General features: G+C 40.3%; 1 protein-coding gene across 1 annotated transcript in view; it reads left to right on the top strand.

Moving 5' to 3' along the window:
- The window catches only part of gas7b (growth arrest-specific 7b), a 97,947-nt gene that overhangs the window by 44,127 nt on the left and 37,648 nt on the right, over positions 1 to 16,172 (top strand). Inside the window, exons 3-5 of the mRNA XM_054757136.1 lie at positions 1,354 to 1,431; positions 3,776 to 3,861; positions 11,031 to 11,084. Coding sequence (XP_054613111.1) covers positions 1,354 to 1,431; positions 3,776 to 3,861; positions 11,031 to 11,084 — 218 coding nt within the window. The remainder of the gene's footprint in view (positions 1 to 1,353; positions 1,432 to 3,775; positions 3,862 to 11,030; positions 11,085 to 16,172) is intronic.

Raw genomic sequence — 16,172 nt, 5'->3', positions numbered from 1 at the left:
CGTATTCCATTGGAACTTTTATGCACGTTCAAATAAATTCAACCATTATCACGAAATGAATGTTAAATTCTCGTCTCGTTCTCCTGGATCCAAAATTGTCGCGTCTCGTGAGTTGGTCGTTAGTTAGCCTAAATGTTTGAATGACCTGAATGTTTTGAGGTTGGAATGCGAAGGGAATTTGTGGTACGGAAAATGTGTAATTTTGGAAAAAGTGGGTATTTTTGGAAAGCAAATTCCCCGAACCAGCTGAATGTGGGAGTTCTACATACTGTTCATTCATTTTCAGTGGGAATTTGGTCGCTGAAAGTATGGGATTGCCCAACATTTTTTTGGAATGTGTCAAGAGATGGTCATTGTGTCCCACTTCATACAAACCTCATACATATTAAAATGAGTTTATCTTGTGTGTCCCACGACTCCTGCCCCAAGACAGTTGGGATAGGACAAGCGGCACAAAGAAAGGATGGATGAATGGGTGATGAATGTCTCGTGTGTGTAATTGAGAAAAAATAAAACACTATTAGGGCAGCATTGAGTAGCTGTTAACATTCCCCAGTCAGGGGATCCATGTTCAAACCTCAGTTGAAACATTTTTGTATTAATGAGGCCCAGCTAACTCACTGGGCAATCAGTATATAGAAAACAGATGGATGGATAAAACACTATTACAGTTACTTCACAGCTTTACAGCTTTTTTTTAAATCAGCAAAAATTTCATTTGGATTTCAAAATCGTTTTTGACCGCTTCCTCTGACGTAATAAAGTCACTATAAATTATAATTTTGCAGCACTATAAGTAGACTGTATATATTATTCTGCTTTAAATTTCTGTTTTTCCACAGTATCGATTTGTTCATGATATGCCAAGAGAGAAAAATTGTAGCTTTTAGTGTCTAAGAGCCAGGCTTTTAGGCGCCCACTTCTCTGCGCTCCGTGCGTATCATTTGAGCCGATCGGCTTGGCTCAGCCGCCTCCTCTGTTCAACAGCACCACAGAGAGCTGAGCCAACCAAAGAGGCCCAGATTAGGGTGGGTGACCAAAGAAGTGTTTTTGCGGCAGTCAAATCGGAATATATGTTAAAAAGTAACAAAGTTATCTGTTAAAAAGTAAAGAAGGCGCTTTTTGGTGATGTGTGTCTTGTAATCTGGAGAAAAGCAATTTGACGGAGGAGTGGCTGTCTTTCACTCACTGATTGTGGACAGGCACATTCCCGTTCCACGTACACGAATGACATGAATGAATGAAAACATGCATTATTTAAGACACACAAAAATCCTTATTGCAGATTATAATAGTTAAAAAATCAGTGACTATTGTCATAATGATGTTTTTTCCTTGTTTACCCTCCATCAGAGACAACATGGGAAAGACCCTCCAGTGCACCCGGGACTCCAAAATCCTCCTTGCGACACAAGAGCTCCCTACAAGCAGGTATAGAGCTACTCTGCATTTCCTATTCAAACTTTTCTATCACTGCAGCTTCTTCGTCTTTTTGTGACCCCAGCGTATGAATTGTAGTAAAATTCCACAGTGGCACAAAGCACGCTCTGATGCACACCACACACACACACACACACACACACACACATAGAAACAGACACTTCCTGGAACAAATTTTATCTGTCTTGTCTACTGCGAGAACTAAGGGCTCCTGTGTCAGCCTTCTGGCTCTCGCCCCCCAGAAAGCTGATTAACACAGAGAGCCTGAGAGGACTGTAACATGTTTTTCCCACTCCACTGTTGAAAGATGCTCTCGTTCATGCGTATTAGCTTAGAAACCATGATTTAGATCCATTCATAAATAGTATTCACATTCACTGAGGAACAGGCCAATGCAGCCTCTGCAGCACTTTCTTCCTTCCCGTTTATCTTCGTTGACAAAGTAAAGGTTGTTTTTTAGGTCAGCTGCAGCAACAAGAGAATACTAACTAATAAACAAATGCTGTTCCTCAACAGGCCGCTGCTAGTTATAATTGCGGCTCGCAAATGAGATTAATGCCCAGGCAGTGTCAAATTGCTTTGGTTATATATTTGATTTGATTGCATCTACAAGAAATATTTGACCTTATTTGTTTAAAATAGTTACAGTCATGCCTGTATGGAATACAACCAAATCAGCCTAATTTGTATAGCCATGGCCAAAAACATTGGCATCCTTTTGGTCGTATAGCAATTTTTTCCAATAAAAGGGATAAGTACAGTATTATTAAAATAGGATTTTGCACATATCTATGCGATTAATCATGATTAACTGCAAAAAGTGTAATTAACCATAACTAATATGCTATATACTGGATACACCCCCGATCAAAATTTTAAGACCAGTTGAAAAATTGCAAAAAATTACATTTTGCACTGTTGGATCTTAAGGACATTCAAAGTAGAGCTTCAAAATGCAAAACGAAGAAATGAAATATACTGTTCATCAGCTCATCAAAAGTTTAAGACCACAGCCTATAAAAGTCTAAATCTTGGCAAAAATCTAGATTTCGATGTAATTTTCCGTCAGGTATCCTAGGGGTGCCTTAGTCTGATTCGACTCTAAATCTAGCGGTCGACTGATATCAAAATGTCATTGTGACTACATGGGGGGTGCCCACAGCTGCTGCTGAGCATACATTTTTACATAGAATGTATTTGTTTTTGTTATAAATAGCCTATTTTGATACAAATTCAGCCTAATTTGTGTTAGTATAGAATTGAAATTGATGTGTGTGTAACAGAAGACCTATACTTATACTTATGCAAGATGGCAGCGAGTACACACAGGAAGCCCAGCGTCTCTTCCAGATTTACAGCTGTAGTTATTATTTTGCTCATATCGGCTCTGGTTTAACACCTTGTGTTCGACAAGAGCTTTTGGATATTGCATTTCGCAGCAACAAAGTTTTTATTGCCGATATTCAACTTGTCCCTGAGATCTCCAGAGTACCGGAGTCTACACACACCACCCAGCTGGGCGGAAGTGCTCACAAGCAGCGTCGGGAATGCAAACAAAGGAATACGAGCTAAGCTCACGCTAACACCGCACACTCCTGACCGAGCATTTTCCTCACTAATGTGCGGTCTTTAGTGAGAAAAATGGATGAGTTATGACTCCACATCACCAACAGTAGGAGACTTTTGAACTGCAACATCATAATTTTCACAGAGACATGAAGAAACAGTAGCGTACCGGACAGTGCTATTAAGCTAGCCAACCGTCACTAGAGTCAGGGGAATGTGCATCCATGTGAACTTCTTTCTGCGTATCTAAATAAATAAAAATACAGGTACAGTTGTTGCTCAACTACCATGTTTATGAATCCAATTGCTATTGGTATGTTTTTCATGTTCAAGGAATCTCAATATGTAGATAGGACTAAAATTTATGGTGTAAATCACAATATGGAGGGGGGGACTATGGAAGTCTGCGCTCTTAGAGTTCTTTTTCTAGTTGTTAGAATATCCAATATCCAACGAATATACAATATCCAAAGTCGGCCAATCTATTTTTTCTAGTGTTCAATAAGCCCTCATTCAGATAATAAGAAAACTCTTGTAAAATAAAACGTTTTTAAAGTCACAATGCCAAAATGGAACCATGACCCTCAAGAACAACACATGGTGATGATTTCGAAACAATTTCCGTTTTCAATAAATTTGAGAATTTCATTCTCTTGCAACTCGAAAACAGTTATTATCAAGCTATTTCATGAAAGAAGTATATTTTTGTATTCAATGTGCGTATTTTGCAAGAGTACTAAACTGACATAAAAGTGACTTGTCTCCACAGTGAATGGATTGAATGGTGGCAGTCCCTTGCATCATTTGGAACATCCGCACAACAATCTGGTCCGGAAAAGCAGTACAGAGCCACAGGTAAAACATTATATCAAGTACACGCATGCAGTGATGTGAAAAAGTGTATTTCCCCCTTCCTGGTTTCTTATTTTGGCACACTTAAATGTTTCAGATAAAAAAAAAAAACAACAAATAATGAAACTGGGCTGAACAAAACTGATAAACGTAATATGAAAGGGACTGTATGCAAGTTGCTCCAAATTCCATTTTTTGAAACCCCCAAATATATGTACGACCACCACCACCAGCTAGCATGCGTTATCAATAGTGGTTTAAAAAGAACAGACTGTGCAAAAGTCCCAGAGAAGCCACCAACAATTTACATTCATGTTGTTCTTATAATAGGCTATACAGTCAATGATAGCTAACATTAGAAGCTAAACTTTGCCAAATTGCTGTCATTCACTGACAACAAACATAAGCGCACACGCGTGTGTGATGTTGGTGTACTCAAAGCAAGAAGAGGTGGGATATGTTGCTAGCAGCATGTTAGAATGTCGGCGCCCACTTGCCAGCTGGAGGAATCTGGAGCTGCTGGAGGAAGTCCCTTTAACTGAAGCAATTACTGCAATCAACTGCTTCGTGTAATGACACTGCTGAACCTGTTGACTGGTATTTTAGTCCACTCCTCATGAGCAAGCTGCTCCAGCTCTCTCAGGTTGGATGGGTGCCTTCTCCAGACTGCATGTTTCAGCGCTTCCCACAAATGTTCATGTGGATTTCAATCAGGTCTCATAGAAGGCCGCTATGGAAACTTCAACCTTAGCCATTCTGGAGTGTTTTTGGCTGTGTTTTGGCCCATGACCTGTGTGTGTGCCTTCAGGTTTTACTGTGGGTATGGTCTTCTTTTCTCTGTATGCTTCACGTTTGTGTCTGTAAAAATAGCACTGATGCGACCAAAGAGCTCCAGATTTGTTTCCCAGAAGATTTGTTGTATTTGTAAGTTCCAGTCATTTTTTTTTCATAGCCCCTTTTCCACCAAAACTTCAGGAACATTTAGTTCCTGGTAACTTATACAGCCTCGAACTAAAAGGTTCCTGTGGCACTGTGTGGTTAGCATTTTCACCACATCTCAAAGGTCGGGGTAGATTATTCAAATCCGACTTATGACATATTGGGAAATCGGTGTACTGTGGAATCTTGGTTAGCATCATTAATTCGTTCCACATGGTCCGAGTCCCATAAGGTCCCATAAGAAATAATGTAAATCCAATGAATCCGTTCCAGAAAGCCCCAGATGTAAACACAAAACACATGTTTATAGTTTTACATTTATGTGTTTTACATGAGAAATGCATATAAATACGTATACCGTAACATCCAGACTATAGAGTGCACCGGTAAATAAGTTTCTAAATTTAAAGAGAAATAAATTTAAAGAGAAAAAATGATTTGTGTCCATGTTGCACCATGGAATATTTACTACACAGAAAGATTTTTAAAAAGCTTTTTTCCAAACGGTGTGTGTAAAACGGCTGGTTAAACAGTAGCTGACCAGAAAAGTCATTCATCGCTGTCCTCGTCCTCCTCCTGGGAACTAAAACCAGTAAAGTCGTCTTCTTTAGTGCCACACACCCTACCGGTCTCTCTCCCTTTTTCGTTGTCGCTCCCAGCGCCATCCCAGCCCTGAGGCAAATCAGCCCCCGAGCCCGTGCTGTCCTCCCAGCACGTAGCAGTCCGAGCACCCAAAAGCCGATGTTGACAGTGGACTTCCCAACACTGCTCCACGCTGCCAAAGTCCACCGACCCCCCCCTGAGCAAAACCTGCTAGATTGATCGCCTTGAACCTGAAAGCCGCGCATGACATGCACTTCTCCACACGTTCTCCGTGATGAGGACGCGTGCACAAAGAGCAAAATGACTGCTCCGAAGCACATGAGATGTTGCGAGACCAGAACACGACCACAAATTAGCCGCACCACTTTATAAGCCACAGGGTTCAAAGCGTGAGAAAAAAGCAATGGCTTATACACAGGAACATACGGTAAATGATGAATGGACATTTAAGGTTACTTTTTCTTCACTGAAGATGTGATTCTTGATGTGATTGTTCTCAAAGACACGATGTGGCAGCGAGACACCACATGGGCACCATCTTCCTGTTTTGCCATGAGTTCTGTCTCGAATTGAATCGTGTTTCTCACCTCAATGACCCAGATGGCGCCAAAGAAAGTTGCATGTGTCAGCATTTTGATAAAGACGGTGAGAAACACGATTAAATTCACGAAATAACCAAACGGGAAGATGGTGTCTGTGTGGTGTCGCCAATATTGTTGGACTATTGTCCGATGTTTAAAAAATATTTGGCTGGAGAATGTGCGTACCTGCACGCAAACTCTTGAGGTGTCATACGTACATTTTGGAGGCTCAAATGGGAACATGATAAATTGAGTCACATCAGTCACACACACATAATTCACTTTATGTCAAAACTAACCCAACCTACTTGTGCTCTTATACAATCAATGATACACTTTTTTTGTACATTACTTTTCATATAACGTGTGTGCTTACGGTAACTATTCCACTCCTGTGTCACGAGATTATTTTTAAAACATGACGAGAATTCAGAAAAAAACTTTCTTGCAATAATGAATAAATCACGGCATAAATGAAAATGAACTCATTTTGCCGGCTTCCATATATTGCCAAGTGCATGCCTGTTGGTTTTTCTCGTCTCTTGCCTCCAAACAGGCAGGAAGAGAGTTCACTCTGTGCATCGGTTGAGCATGTAGTTCAGGGGTCGGGAACCTATGGCTCTTAACACAATACATGTTTTTATTTTTTTTTATTTTAAGGTAAAACGTTACAGAAATCTTAATAAATAAAAAACATTAAGATGCTTGCATATCCATTTCCTACCGCAACACGAATGTCAACTGTCCTTCCGGTATTTTTCAGGGTCAGATGCCAAAACACGATTGGATAATGCGGTAGCCTACCCGGTCATTGAGTGGTCAAGAAGTAAACATCCCGCCTAGTTAATTCTGTAGCTAGCGCCAACGTTTTTTACGAAGAAGATGGCGAAAAAAAAAGAAGGCTGAGGAGTATCGTACATTTCAGCACGAATGGACAGAGGAATTCGCCTTCGTAGAGAGAACAGGTTTGGCGGTGTGTCTAATATGCAGTGATAAAATTTCAGCGATGAAACGGTAAAATATAACGCGGAACTTTGACACACGCCATGCTACATTTGCATCTAAATATCCGACAGGGGGCACTCGAGAAAAGGCATGCCAAGGGCTACTGTCCACTTTGCTGGTTCTCAATAGTGAGCAACTGAAAGTCATTCACAGATGGAGTATTTGCCAAAGCGGTCATGCTTGGTGTAGCGAATGAATTTATCTTATCTTAACTTATGAACCAAACACTGCAGCATGTGGGTATTGCCGTATTGACCATGTTTGGCTCTACGTATGCATGTGAGCAATCCTTCTCACATCTAAAAAAACATCAAGACCAACCTATGATCACTTTTAACGGATGGAAGCATCAACGCCTGCATGAAGCTGAACCCCACCACATATCAAGCAGACTACAAGCCATCAGCAACACCATGCAGCACCAGTAGTCACATTAATGCTAAGAAGTATTTTATTTATTGATTAGCTTCAGTATAACATTTTGGTCTTGCCTAAAAATGCACGCATTTAGTTGTATTCAGTGTTAAAAAAATATTTTAGCTCTCAAGGAAATAGATATTTAAAAATGTGGCTTTCATTGCTCTCTTAGCCAAAAAGGTTCTATATGCTTCATAGAACAACAGCGAACAAAGTGACACCTCTTGTCAGTCACACAGTGTCTTTCTCTGTGGGAGGAGGCGGGGCCGCTAACATACACACACACACACACACACAGCAAAAAAGTGTGGAGTGTAGCTTTGTGAGGAGCAATGCAAGGTAACAGGAGGAAAAAAGATGCTTGCAAAGCCAAATGCCACAGCCCCTGTGTGGGAATATTAATAATGAGCAAGGTGAGCCCATCAACAAAAATGAGTATGCGGAATTTATTCAAAAGTGGTAACGACATAAAACAAAAAATAACTTGCCACCTCAAACTTATCCACCCTACCCAGTTTTCCCATCTGTGGAAAAAAACTACACATGGAGATGCAAAGCCTTCGTCCCGACAGTCAACACTGCGACGTTTGGTCTGGAAGTAAATACAAACCGAATAGCGCAAAATGCTGTGTGTTCAAAGAAAGAAATGCTGCTCTTTAATATAGTGGAAATGTGCTGCAAACCTTTGATAGACAGTAGGAAAGTACATGTCGCAAACGCCAATTCCACACATTTACAGAGTGATAGATGACATATTAAGGGAAATACCGTATTATATTATTATTAAATATTATCATAATATTAGAGAGGTTTATTTGGTCTCAAAAAAATGTTGACAATAATATCGTTTAGCGACAATTTGTGGGACAATAAACATTTCAAACCGCACTTGCAATTGTTTTGTGACATTTGGGTATCTCGCAACACCCCTACTGTGTATGTATTTTTCTACATTTTTATACTTACATGCGTGTCTGCACGGACTTGCTTTAAGTCTTATTGGACATGTATATACTGTAGTGCCAATAAAAGGCATTCTATTCTATTCTATTCTTCTATTCTGAAGAATAGACATGACAACATGACAACAAAATAGTATGAACCTCAAACAGTATGCGGGGCAGATTGTCAATGACGGTTAATTCGCTCCAAATGTTATCAGCACTAATATTACTCTCTACCTTAGACTTAATCTCCTCAGTGATATCACAGTGAATGCCATCTGCATTTGCTTCATGAAGAAAATCTGTGCTGATGTGGGACGGTCTCGGATTTTCAAAAAACATTGACCCACCTACGCTAGATTTAGTGCCAAGACTCTATCCTGAATTTAGTCACTATATTCTGGGGGCCAGAGCCGCCAGTTGACATTGACTCTATTTATCAATGCAAATTCGACATTGCATTTGTCATAATGACTCATTTTAAACTGCGGTACACTCGGCTATTAAGATGAACACATAGGCTTATATTTGATGAAGATCATTTCTAGTAATGTGTTTCCACATAAAAAAATATCCTCCTTTCCTTCCTAGCTTCATAGAGCTGCTGATGGCAATTAAAGCAGATTAATCCCTCCTACACTATCTGGTCCCGTGTTCGTAATTAACAAGGCAGTCTGGGTGCTGCAGCTATATAAGATCCACCCACCGCTTTGTTTCACTTTGCCGCTTCAATTTACTCCCTTCCTGCAGGTCACACTCATTGAAGCAACAAAAATACTTTTTTGCTTCGGGGTCCTTTTTTTTTTGTTTCATGTTTTTGCACGACCGAGGCTATGGACTCATACAATCTCTTTATGTTTTCTGTCATTTTATGCTCTCCTCATAAAACTCTCTGAAATAAATGACTAAATAGTAATGATTTTGGATCTTAATTGCTTTAAAAAGTTCAAGTCTTGTCTTTAGCCAGTGTTGCCAGATGAGAAACGATAAATTATTGTACCAGAAGCTTAAAATTATTGTATTTTGTGTATTTGTATTTGGATGTATCCTGTTTGTGTTTACTATTAGCCATATATTGAAGGGGTCAAATTATTGTACCTTATGGATTTTTGAAATTATTGATCCTACATTATATAGAGCATAGGTGTCAAACTCAGGGCCCGGGGGCCAGATTCGGCCCATCATATGCCCATCACATCAAGCCTGGAAATAATGCATGTCCAAAAAATGTAATTTTAATATTCATTTTATCTTTTTAAACTTCTTTAATATTGGTACGTTATATTTATTCAGAGATGTTATTATTATAATGGTAATGATAATCCAATTTTCCTGTAATGTACTACAATATTTTTATACTTGCAAATGTTTAATGTTATGTAATATTTTGCTGGCTATACTGTACGTGGTTCACAAACAAACAAGTATGCAGGAACCATAATAAAAATTGAGGTTAATGCAACCTTGTACTTGAATAATGCTATATATACTACATATATATTCTTTTGATTCTTTATATTTTGCAGGAAACAATTGCAATTGAACAATTGAACTTTTTTTTTGACTGGAATAGGACCATAACAAATGCCATTGCCAACTGTTTTACAATGCTGAAAAAACTGCGATTATAACAGCCAAATGTGAGGGATCTATGGTCCTTTACAAAAGACTGTACAGTAATACCTTGTTTATCGCGGTTCATTGTTATTTTAATTGTTATTTTCGTAGTTACAGCATAGAAAACCTGTTACAGCCTCCTTAATACGCTTTTTACCATTATTAGAGTCCTCTAGAAATGAACTAACACCCCCAAACTCACCTTTTCACTCGTATTACCCAATATAGTAGACACAATAAGAGTAAATAAGCCATTTAAGATATAAATAAGACTCATGCTCGCGTGTGTTGCTTGAAATGTATTCCCGAGGAAGTGACGTTGGGGGTTCAGAGTTGAGTTTCAGCTTGCCTTGGGTTGCCGCAACAGTAGCCCGTGTTTTTATTAGGGATTATTGTGCCTGTTGTGACAATTCAAACCTGCAATAAAAGCCTGTTGTCCTGGCGATCAATTCTGGTGCTTGCATGTTTCACCAAACATTACGGTAACATTACTGACACCTAGTGACTAGTGTAGAATACTACGTCAGAGTCTTTGAATGTGTCTCTTGAATGCCCTATATATGTATTTTACTTCATTTAGCCATTTGTATGCTTGAAAATGCTTAATTTAGGCCAAAAAATACATAACATTTGCTTAAATGTGCGTATGATATGACTAATAATAGGCCGTATTCAACCACAAATCAGCATGACTCGATAATTAATGTATTTTGAAAAACCGTGATAGAGTGAAGCTGCGAAATTTTAACCTCAAAGTGGCGAGTGATGACTGTATGCCAAGAAAAGATATGGAATAGAAACAGAAAAACTACATTAACACTCAAACACACAACACGAAAAAGCTTTTCTCTGCTCCACACTGTCCTAAAACACACACACACACGCACACATATGCATATACAGTACACAGGACCAGCGAGAGCACCAGACAGACGTGAACAGAGCTCACCACTAACTGTGTTTGTGTGTGCATGTTTATGTGAGAGTGACAGTGTGTGTATGTGGTGCAGTCATGGCTGACATTGAGGATGGTGGGTTTGACGGACTGTCCTTCCTCTCTCTACAGTGCCCGGGATCGACGTCTCCCACCAGGAAACAGAACAAGGAGACCACAGTGACGGTGAGTGGGAACTCTTTCCTTGAACTACCTCTTAGTCTCTTCAGCAGATGTGAAAGGTCAAGTTTAATACCAAGTGGAGACCATGTTTCATTTCATTTCACATTCTTTGAAAAAAAAAATGCCAATATTCCTGTTGGGGGCTTTTTTTCCCCTCCCGAACAAATGCATCTGCACTACATCAGTTGTAAAAGACAAATCATCTGCGTGAGCATCATTAAAACATAACAACTGGGCCAGTATAGAAAGCACATTATACGTGGCAGCTGGAATTTTGCCCATCCTAATGTATTTTCCATTTAATGCACATGCATTGTGGCATCATCCTATGCAGCATCCAGAGGATTTTTCCACTGTCGTGAGGTTATAGAGTTCTCCTTACTGTGTTTCTTATCTAGATGATCATTTAAATGCATGTCTGTGCTTCCATAGCAACCAGGGTGATGGTATTGATAGCACATGGTTACAATCGGAGCCATGAAAAAAAACAGAGATGAGGGAAACGGGCCAACATGACCCTGATATAAGTCGTGGTCGTTGTTATTTTACATATCAAGTTTCAAACCTAAGGATATGAAAGAGAAGAATGATACAGCTTTATGTAATATAGCATCATTGTCACATTATTAACTGCCTCTTACTTAAAACAAGAAGAGTGGGACTGAAGCTACAAATCTGAGGCAGAACATCCTTTGATGTAACAGACATGGCGGTAAATCAGCAGGGCTTTGGCTCAAACTCTGCATATGCATCAAACAAACTCCATGTGGTCAGCCCAGATACTAAGGGCGTACTCACACTAGGCCATTTGTACTGTGCTGGGCTTGGGGCTCGAGTCACCCTCCCTCTCCTGGCCCCCGCTGGCCTGCGCTCACACAGAGCAGTCGTGCTACAGCCAGTTTGCTTGTCCCATCACTTTTATTCTGCTGTATCACTACAATTTCCCTGACTTTGTTGATTATTTCCTTATTTCACGTTGTACTGATTATTTTGCGCAAGATGGAGGCTGTCATTAACTACTTGGGAGTGGAGCGATCTCATGAATTAAATGACATGCCGAGTATGCACACAGATTTGTACTTTTACGCCGGACAATGCTAACCCGTATGTGCGTACCAGGCAGAAACCTAGGCAAATAACCCGAAAAATAATTGAATTCATCGGATTAGATGACCAGCCTTTCTCAGCGGTGGAAGACACCGGGTTTGCTGACTGCTCTCTCACTTGGAGCCTACCTATGTGCTACCTGGAAGTTCACCTATGTACTCGATCTCACATCTAAAGTCTCCTTAAATAAGTCGTCTCGTCCTCTGTAAGTTTCACAAGTGAGAAAAAGTGGTGTGAAAAAGTGTTTTCCCCATTCCTGATTTTGTATTTATTTGCATGTAAGTCACACTTAAATGTTTCAGATCATCACAAATCAATCAAATCAATCACAGATCAACACAAATGAACACAAAATTCAGCTTTTAAATGAAGCTTTTTATTATTAAGGGAGAAAAAAAATCCAAACCTACATGGCCGTGTGTGAAAAAGTGATTGCCCCCTAAACCTAATAAGTGGTTGGGCCACCCTTAGCAGCAACAACTGCAATCAAGGGTTTGTGATAACTTGCAATGAGTCTCTTACAGCGCTGTGCAGGAATTTTGGCCCACTCATCTTTGCAGAATTGTTGTAATTCAGTCACATTGGAGGGTTTTCCAGCATGAAGCACCTTTTTAAGGTCATGTCACAGCATCTCAATAGGATTCAGGTCAGGACTTTGACCAGGCCACTCCAAAGTCTTCATTTAGTTTTTCTTCAGCCATTCACAGGTAGACTTGCTAGTGTGTTTTGGATCATTGTCCTGGTGCAGAACCCAAGTTGGTTTCAGCTTGAGGTCACGAACAGATGGCTGGACATTCAGAATTCATGGTTCCATTTATCACAGCAAGTCTTCCAGGTCCTGAAGCAGCAAAACAGCCCCAGACCATCACACTACCACCACCATATTTGACTGTTGGTATGATGTTATTTTTCTCAAATGCGGCATTACTTTTACATGTGATGTAATGGGACACACACCTTCCAAAAAGTTCTACTTTTGTGTCATCAGCCCACACAGTGTTTTCCCAAAGGTTTATTATCAAGATTTTTTCTGGCAAAATTGAGACGAGCCTTAATGTTCTTTTTGTTTGGCAGTGGTTGTTGTCTTGGAACTCTGCCATGCAGGTCGTTTTTGCCCAGTTTCTTTCTTTTGGTGGAGTCGTGAACACTGACCTTAACTGAGGCAAGTGAGGCCTGCAGTTCTTTCGATGTTCTTTTGGGGTTTTTTGTGACCTTTTGGATGAGTCGTCGCTGCTCTCTTGGGGTAATTTTGGTTTACCACTATTCCATGTTTTCGCCATTCGTGGATAATGGCTCTCACTGTGGTTTGTTGGCGTCCCAAAGCTTTAGAAATGTTTTTATAACCGTTTACAAACTGATAGATCTCCATTACGTTTTCACACAGGGCCATGTAGATTTGGGATCTTAGTTTTTTTCACCCTTAATAGTAAAGCGTTTCATTTAAAAACTGCATTTTTTTGTGTTCAGTTGTGTTGTCATTGACTAATATTTAATTTTGTTTCATGATCTGAAACTAAATGAAGTGTGGAAAACATGAACAAAAGAAGAAATCAAGAAGGGGGCAAACACTTTTTCACACCACTATATGTTCTCTTTTGTATTCATTAATTATTCATTGTATTAGTAATTTCCTATTTTTTGGACCCCCTGGCACGGTATCGGAATCAGCATCATAAAACCCTGATCGGAAAATCCCTAATATATATATATATATATATATATATATATATATATATATATATATATATATATATATATATATATATATATATATATAGTCTGTGTAGTCTGTGTAGACTCTCAGTCGTACAGGAGTTGTCCATCGAGGGAAAGGCTTCTTGAGACATCATCTGTACTTCTGTGAAGAAGGTGTCGGACGTTTCGCTCCTCATCCGAAGAGCTTCGTCAGCGAACTACTGTAATAAGTGCTGGTAGCCTAGGCCTTAAATACAGTAAGAGTGGGCGGAATTGGTGTGCCAACACCCTCCTCCTATTGGTTCCTTACACTAAGCCTGGGCGGAGTAGTGGTATAATCCTTTCCTGCTATTAACACCTCCGATAAAAGGGAAGTGTCACTTCCTGAGTTGGGTATGAACGACTCTGATACTGGCTCGTTAGCATCTATTGTTCTGGCTCGGCCCTGGCTTCACCTCATTTGCAAGACTAAGAGCTGTGGGTTTTGGTCTCAGTAACCTGCTGAACACAGGGTCCAAATTAAACCTCAAACCACCATTCCGATTCAATGATGGGTTCTGTTGTTTGACAAAAATAGCTTCCTTTACTCCTCTTTCAAACCATCTGTTTTCTTTGGCCAAAATCTTTACCTCGCTGTCCTCAAAAGAGTGATTGGTTGCTTTAAGGTGTAGATGTACTGCTGATTGAGCCCACTAGAAATGTCCCTGCGATGTTGATAAAGTCTTTTTTGGAGCATTTGCTTAGTTTCCCCAATGTAGTGCTCTTTGCATTCCTCATCTTTACAGTGGATGGAATAGACCACATTGCTCTGTTTTTGGTTTGGAGCCTTGTCTTTAGGATGCACTAATTTTTGTCTCAGGGTATTTACTGGTTTGAAATAGGTAGGAATTTTGTGTTGCCATAAGATCCTCTGGAGTTTTTCGGAGACCCCCGCTACATAAGGGACTACCACTCCTCTCCTTTTTGCTTCTGTGGGCTTTTGGGTTTCTTTCCCTACTCTCTTCTTTTGACATTTGTTAAAAGCCCACCGCGGGTACCCACAGGTTGAGAGCGCTCTCTGGACATGTTGTGTCTCCTTTTTCTTTCCCTCAGCGCTAGTTGGTATTTGTTCCGCTCTATGTTGGAGGGTCCTAATAACCCCTAGTTTATGTTGTAGTGGATGGTTTGATTCAAAAAGCAGGTATTGGTCAGTGTGTGTGGCCTTTCTAAAGACCTCTGTAAGTAGCTGTCTGTCCTTTCCTATAATTACCTTGCAGTCTAAGAAGACTAGTTGGTTCTCTTTAGTGTCCTCGCGATATATATGTATACAGTATATATACAGTATATATATATATATATATATATATATATATATATACACAGTATATCGTGCTCAAAAAAATTAGAGGAACACTTCGAAAACACATCAGATCTAAACTGGGGGAAAAATGATCTTGAATATCTTTCCTGATAATAAGTGGGTGATGTATTAGTAACAAAATGATGCCACATAATTTGATAGAAATGAAAATGATCACCCTATAGAGGGGGGAAATCAAAGACACCCCAAAAATGAAAGTGAAAAAATTATGCAGCAGACTGGTCCAGTTTGCCAAAATGTCATTGTAGCAACTCAAAATGATTCTCAGTAGTTTGTGTGGCCCCCACGTGCTTGTACGCATGCCTGACAACGTCGGGGCATGCTCCTAATGAGACTACGGATGGTGTCCTGGGGGATCTCCTCCCAGATCTGGACCAGGGCATCACTGAGCTCCTGGACAGTCTGAGGAGCAACCTGGCGGAGCCGGATGGACCTAAACATAATGTCCCAGAGGTGTTCTATTGGGTTTAGGTCAGGTGAACGTGGGGGCCAGTCAATGGTATCAATTCCTTCATCCTCCAGGAACTACCTGCATACACTAGCCACATGAGGTTGGGCATTGTCGTGGACCAGGAGGAACCCAGGTCCCACTGCACCAGCGTAGGTTCTGACAATGGGTCCAAGGATTTTATCCCGATACCTAATAGCAGTCAGGGTACCATTATCTAACCTGTAGAGATCTGTGCATCCTTCCAGGGATATGCCTCCCCAGACCATCACTGACCCACCACCAAACCTGTCATGCTGAATGATGTTGCAGGCAGCATAACGTTCTCCACGGCATTTCCAGACCCTTTCACGTCTGTCGCATGTGCTCAGGTTGAACTTGCTCTCATCAGTGAAGAGCACAGGGCACCAGTGGTGTAGTTGCCAATTCTGGTGGTCTATGGCAAATGCCAATCGAGCTCTACAGTGCTGGGCAGTGAGCA

Source organism: Dunckerocampus dactyliophorus, chromosome 2 (assembly GCF_027744805.1).
Source record: "Dunckerocampus dactyliophorus isolate RoL2022-P2 chromosome 2, RoL_Ddac_1.1, whole genome shotgun sequence".
Taxonomy (NCBI): domain Eukaryota; kingdom Metazoa; phylum Chordata; class Actinopteri; order Syngnathiformes; family Syngnathidae; genus Dunckerocampus; species Dunckerocampus dactyliophorus.
This window is presented reverse-complemented; position numbering and strand designations above follow the sequence as displayed.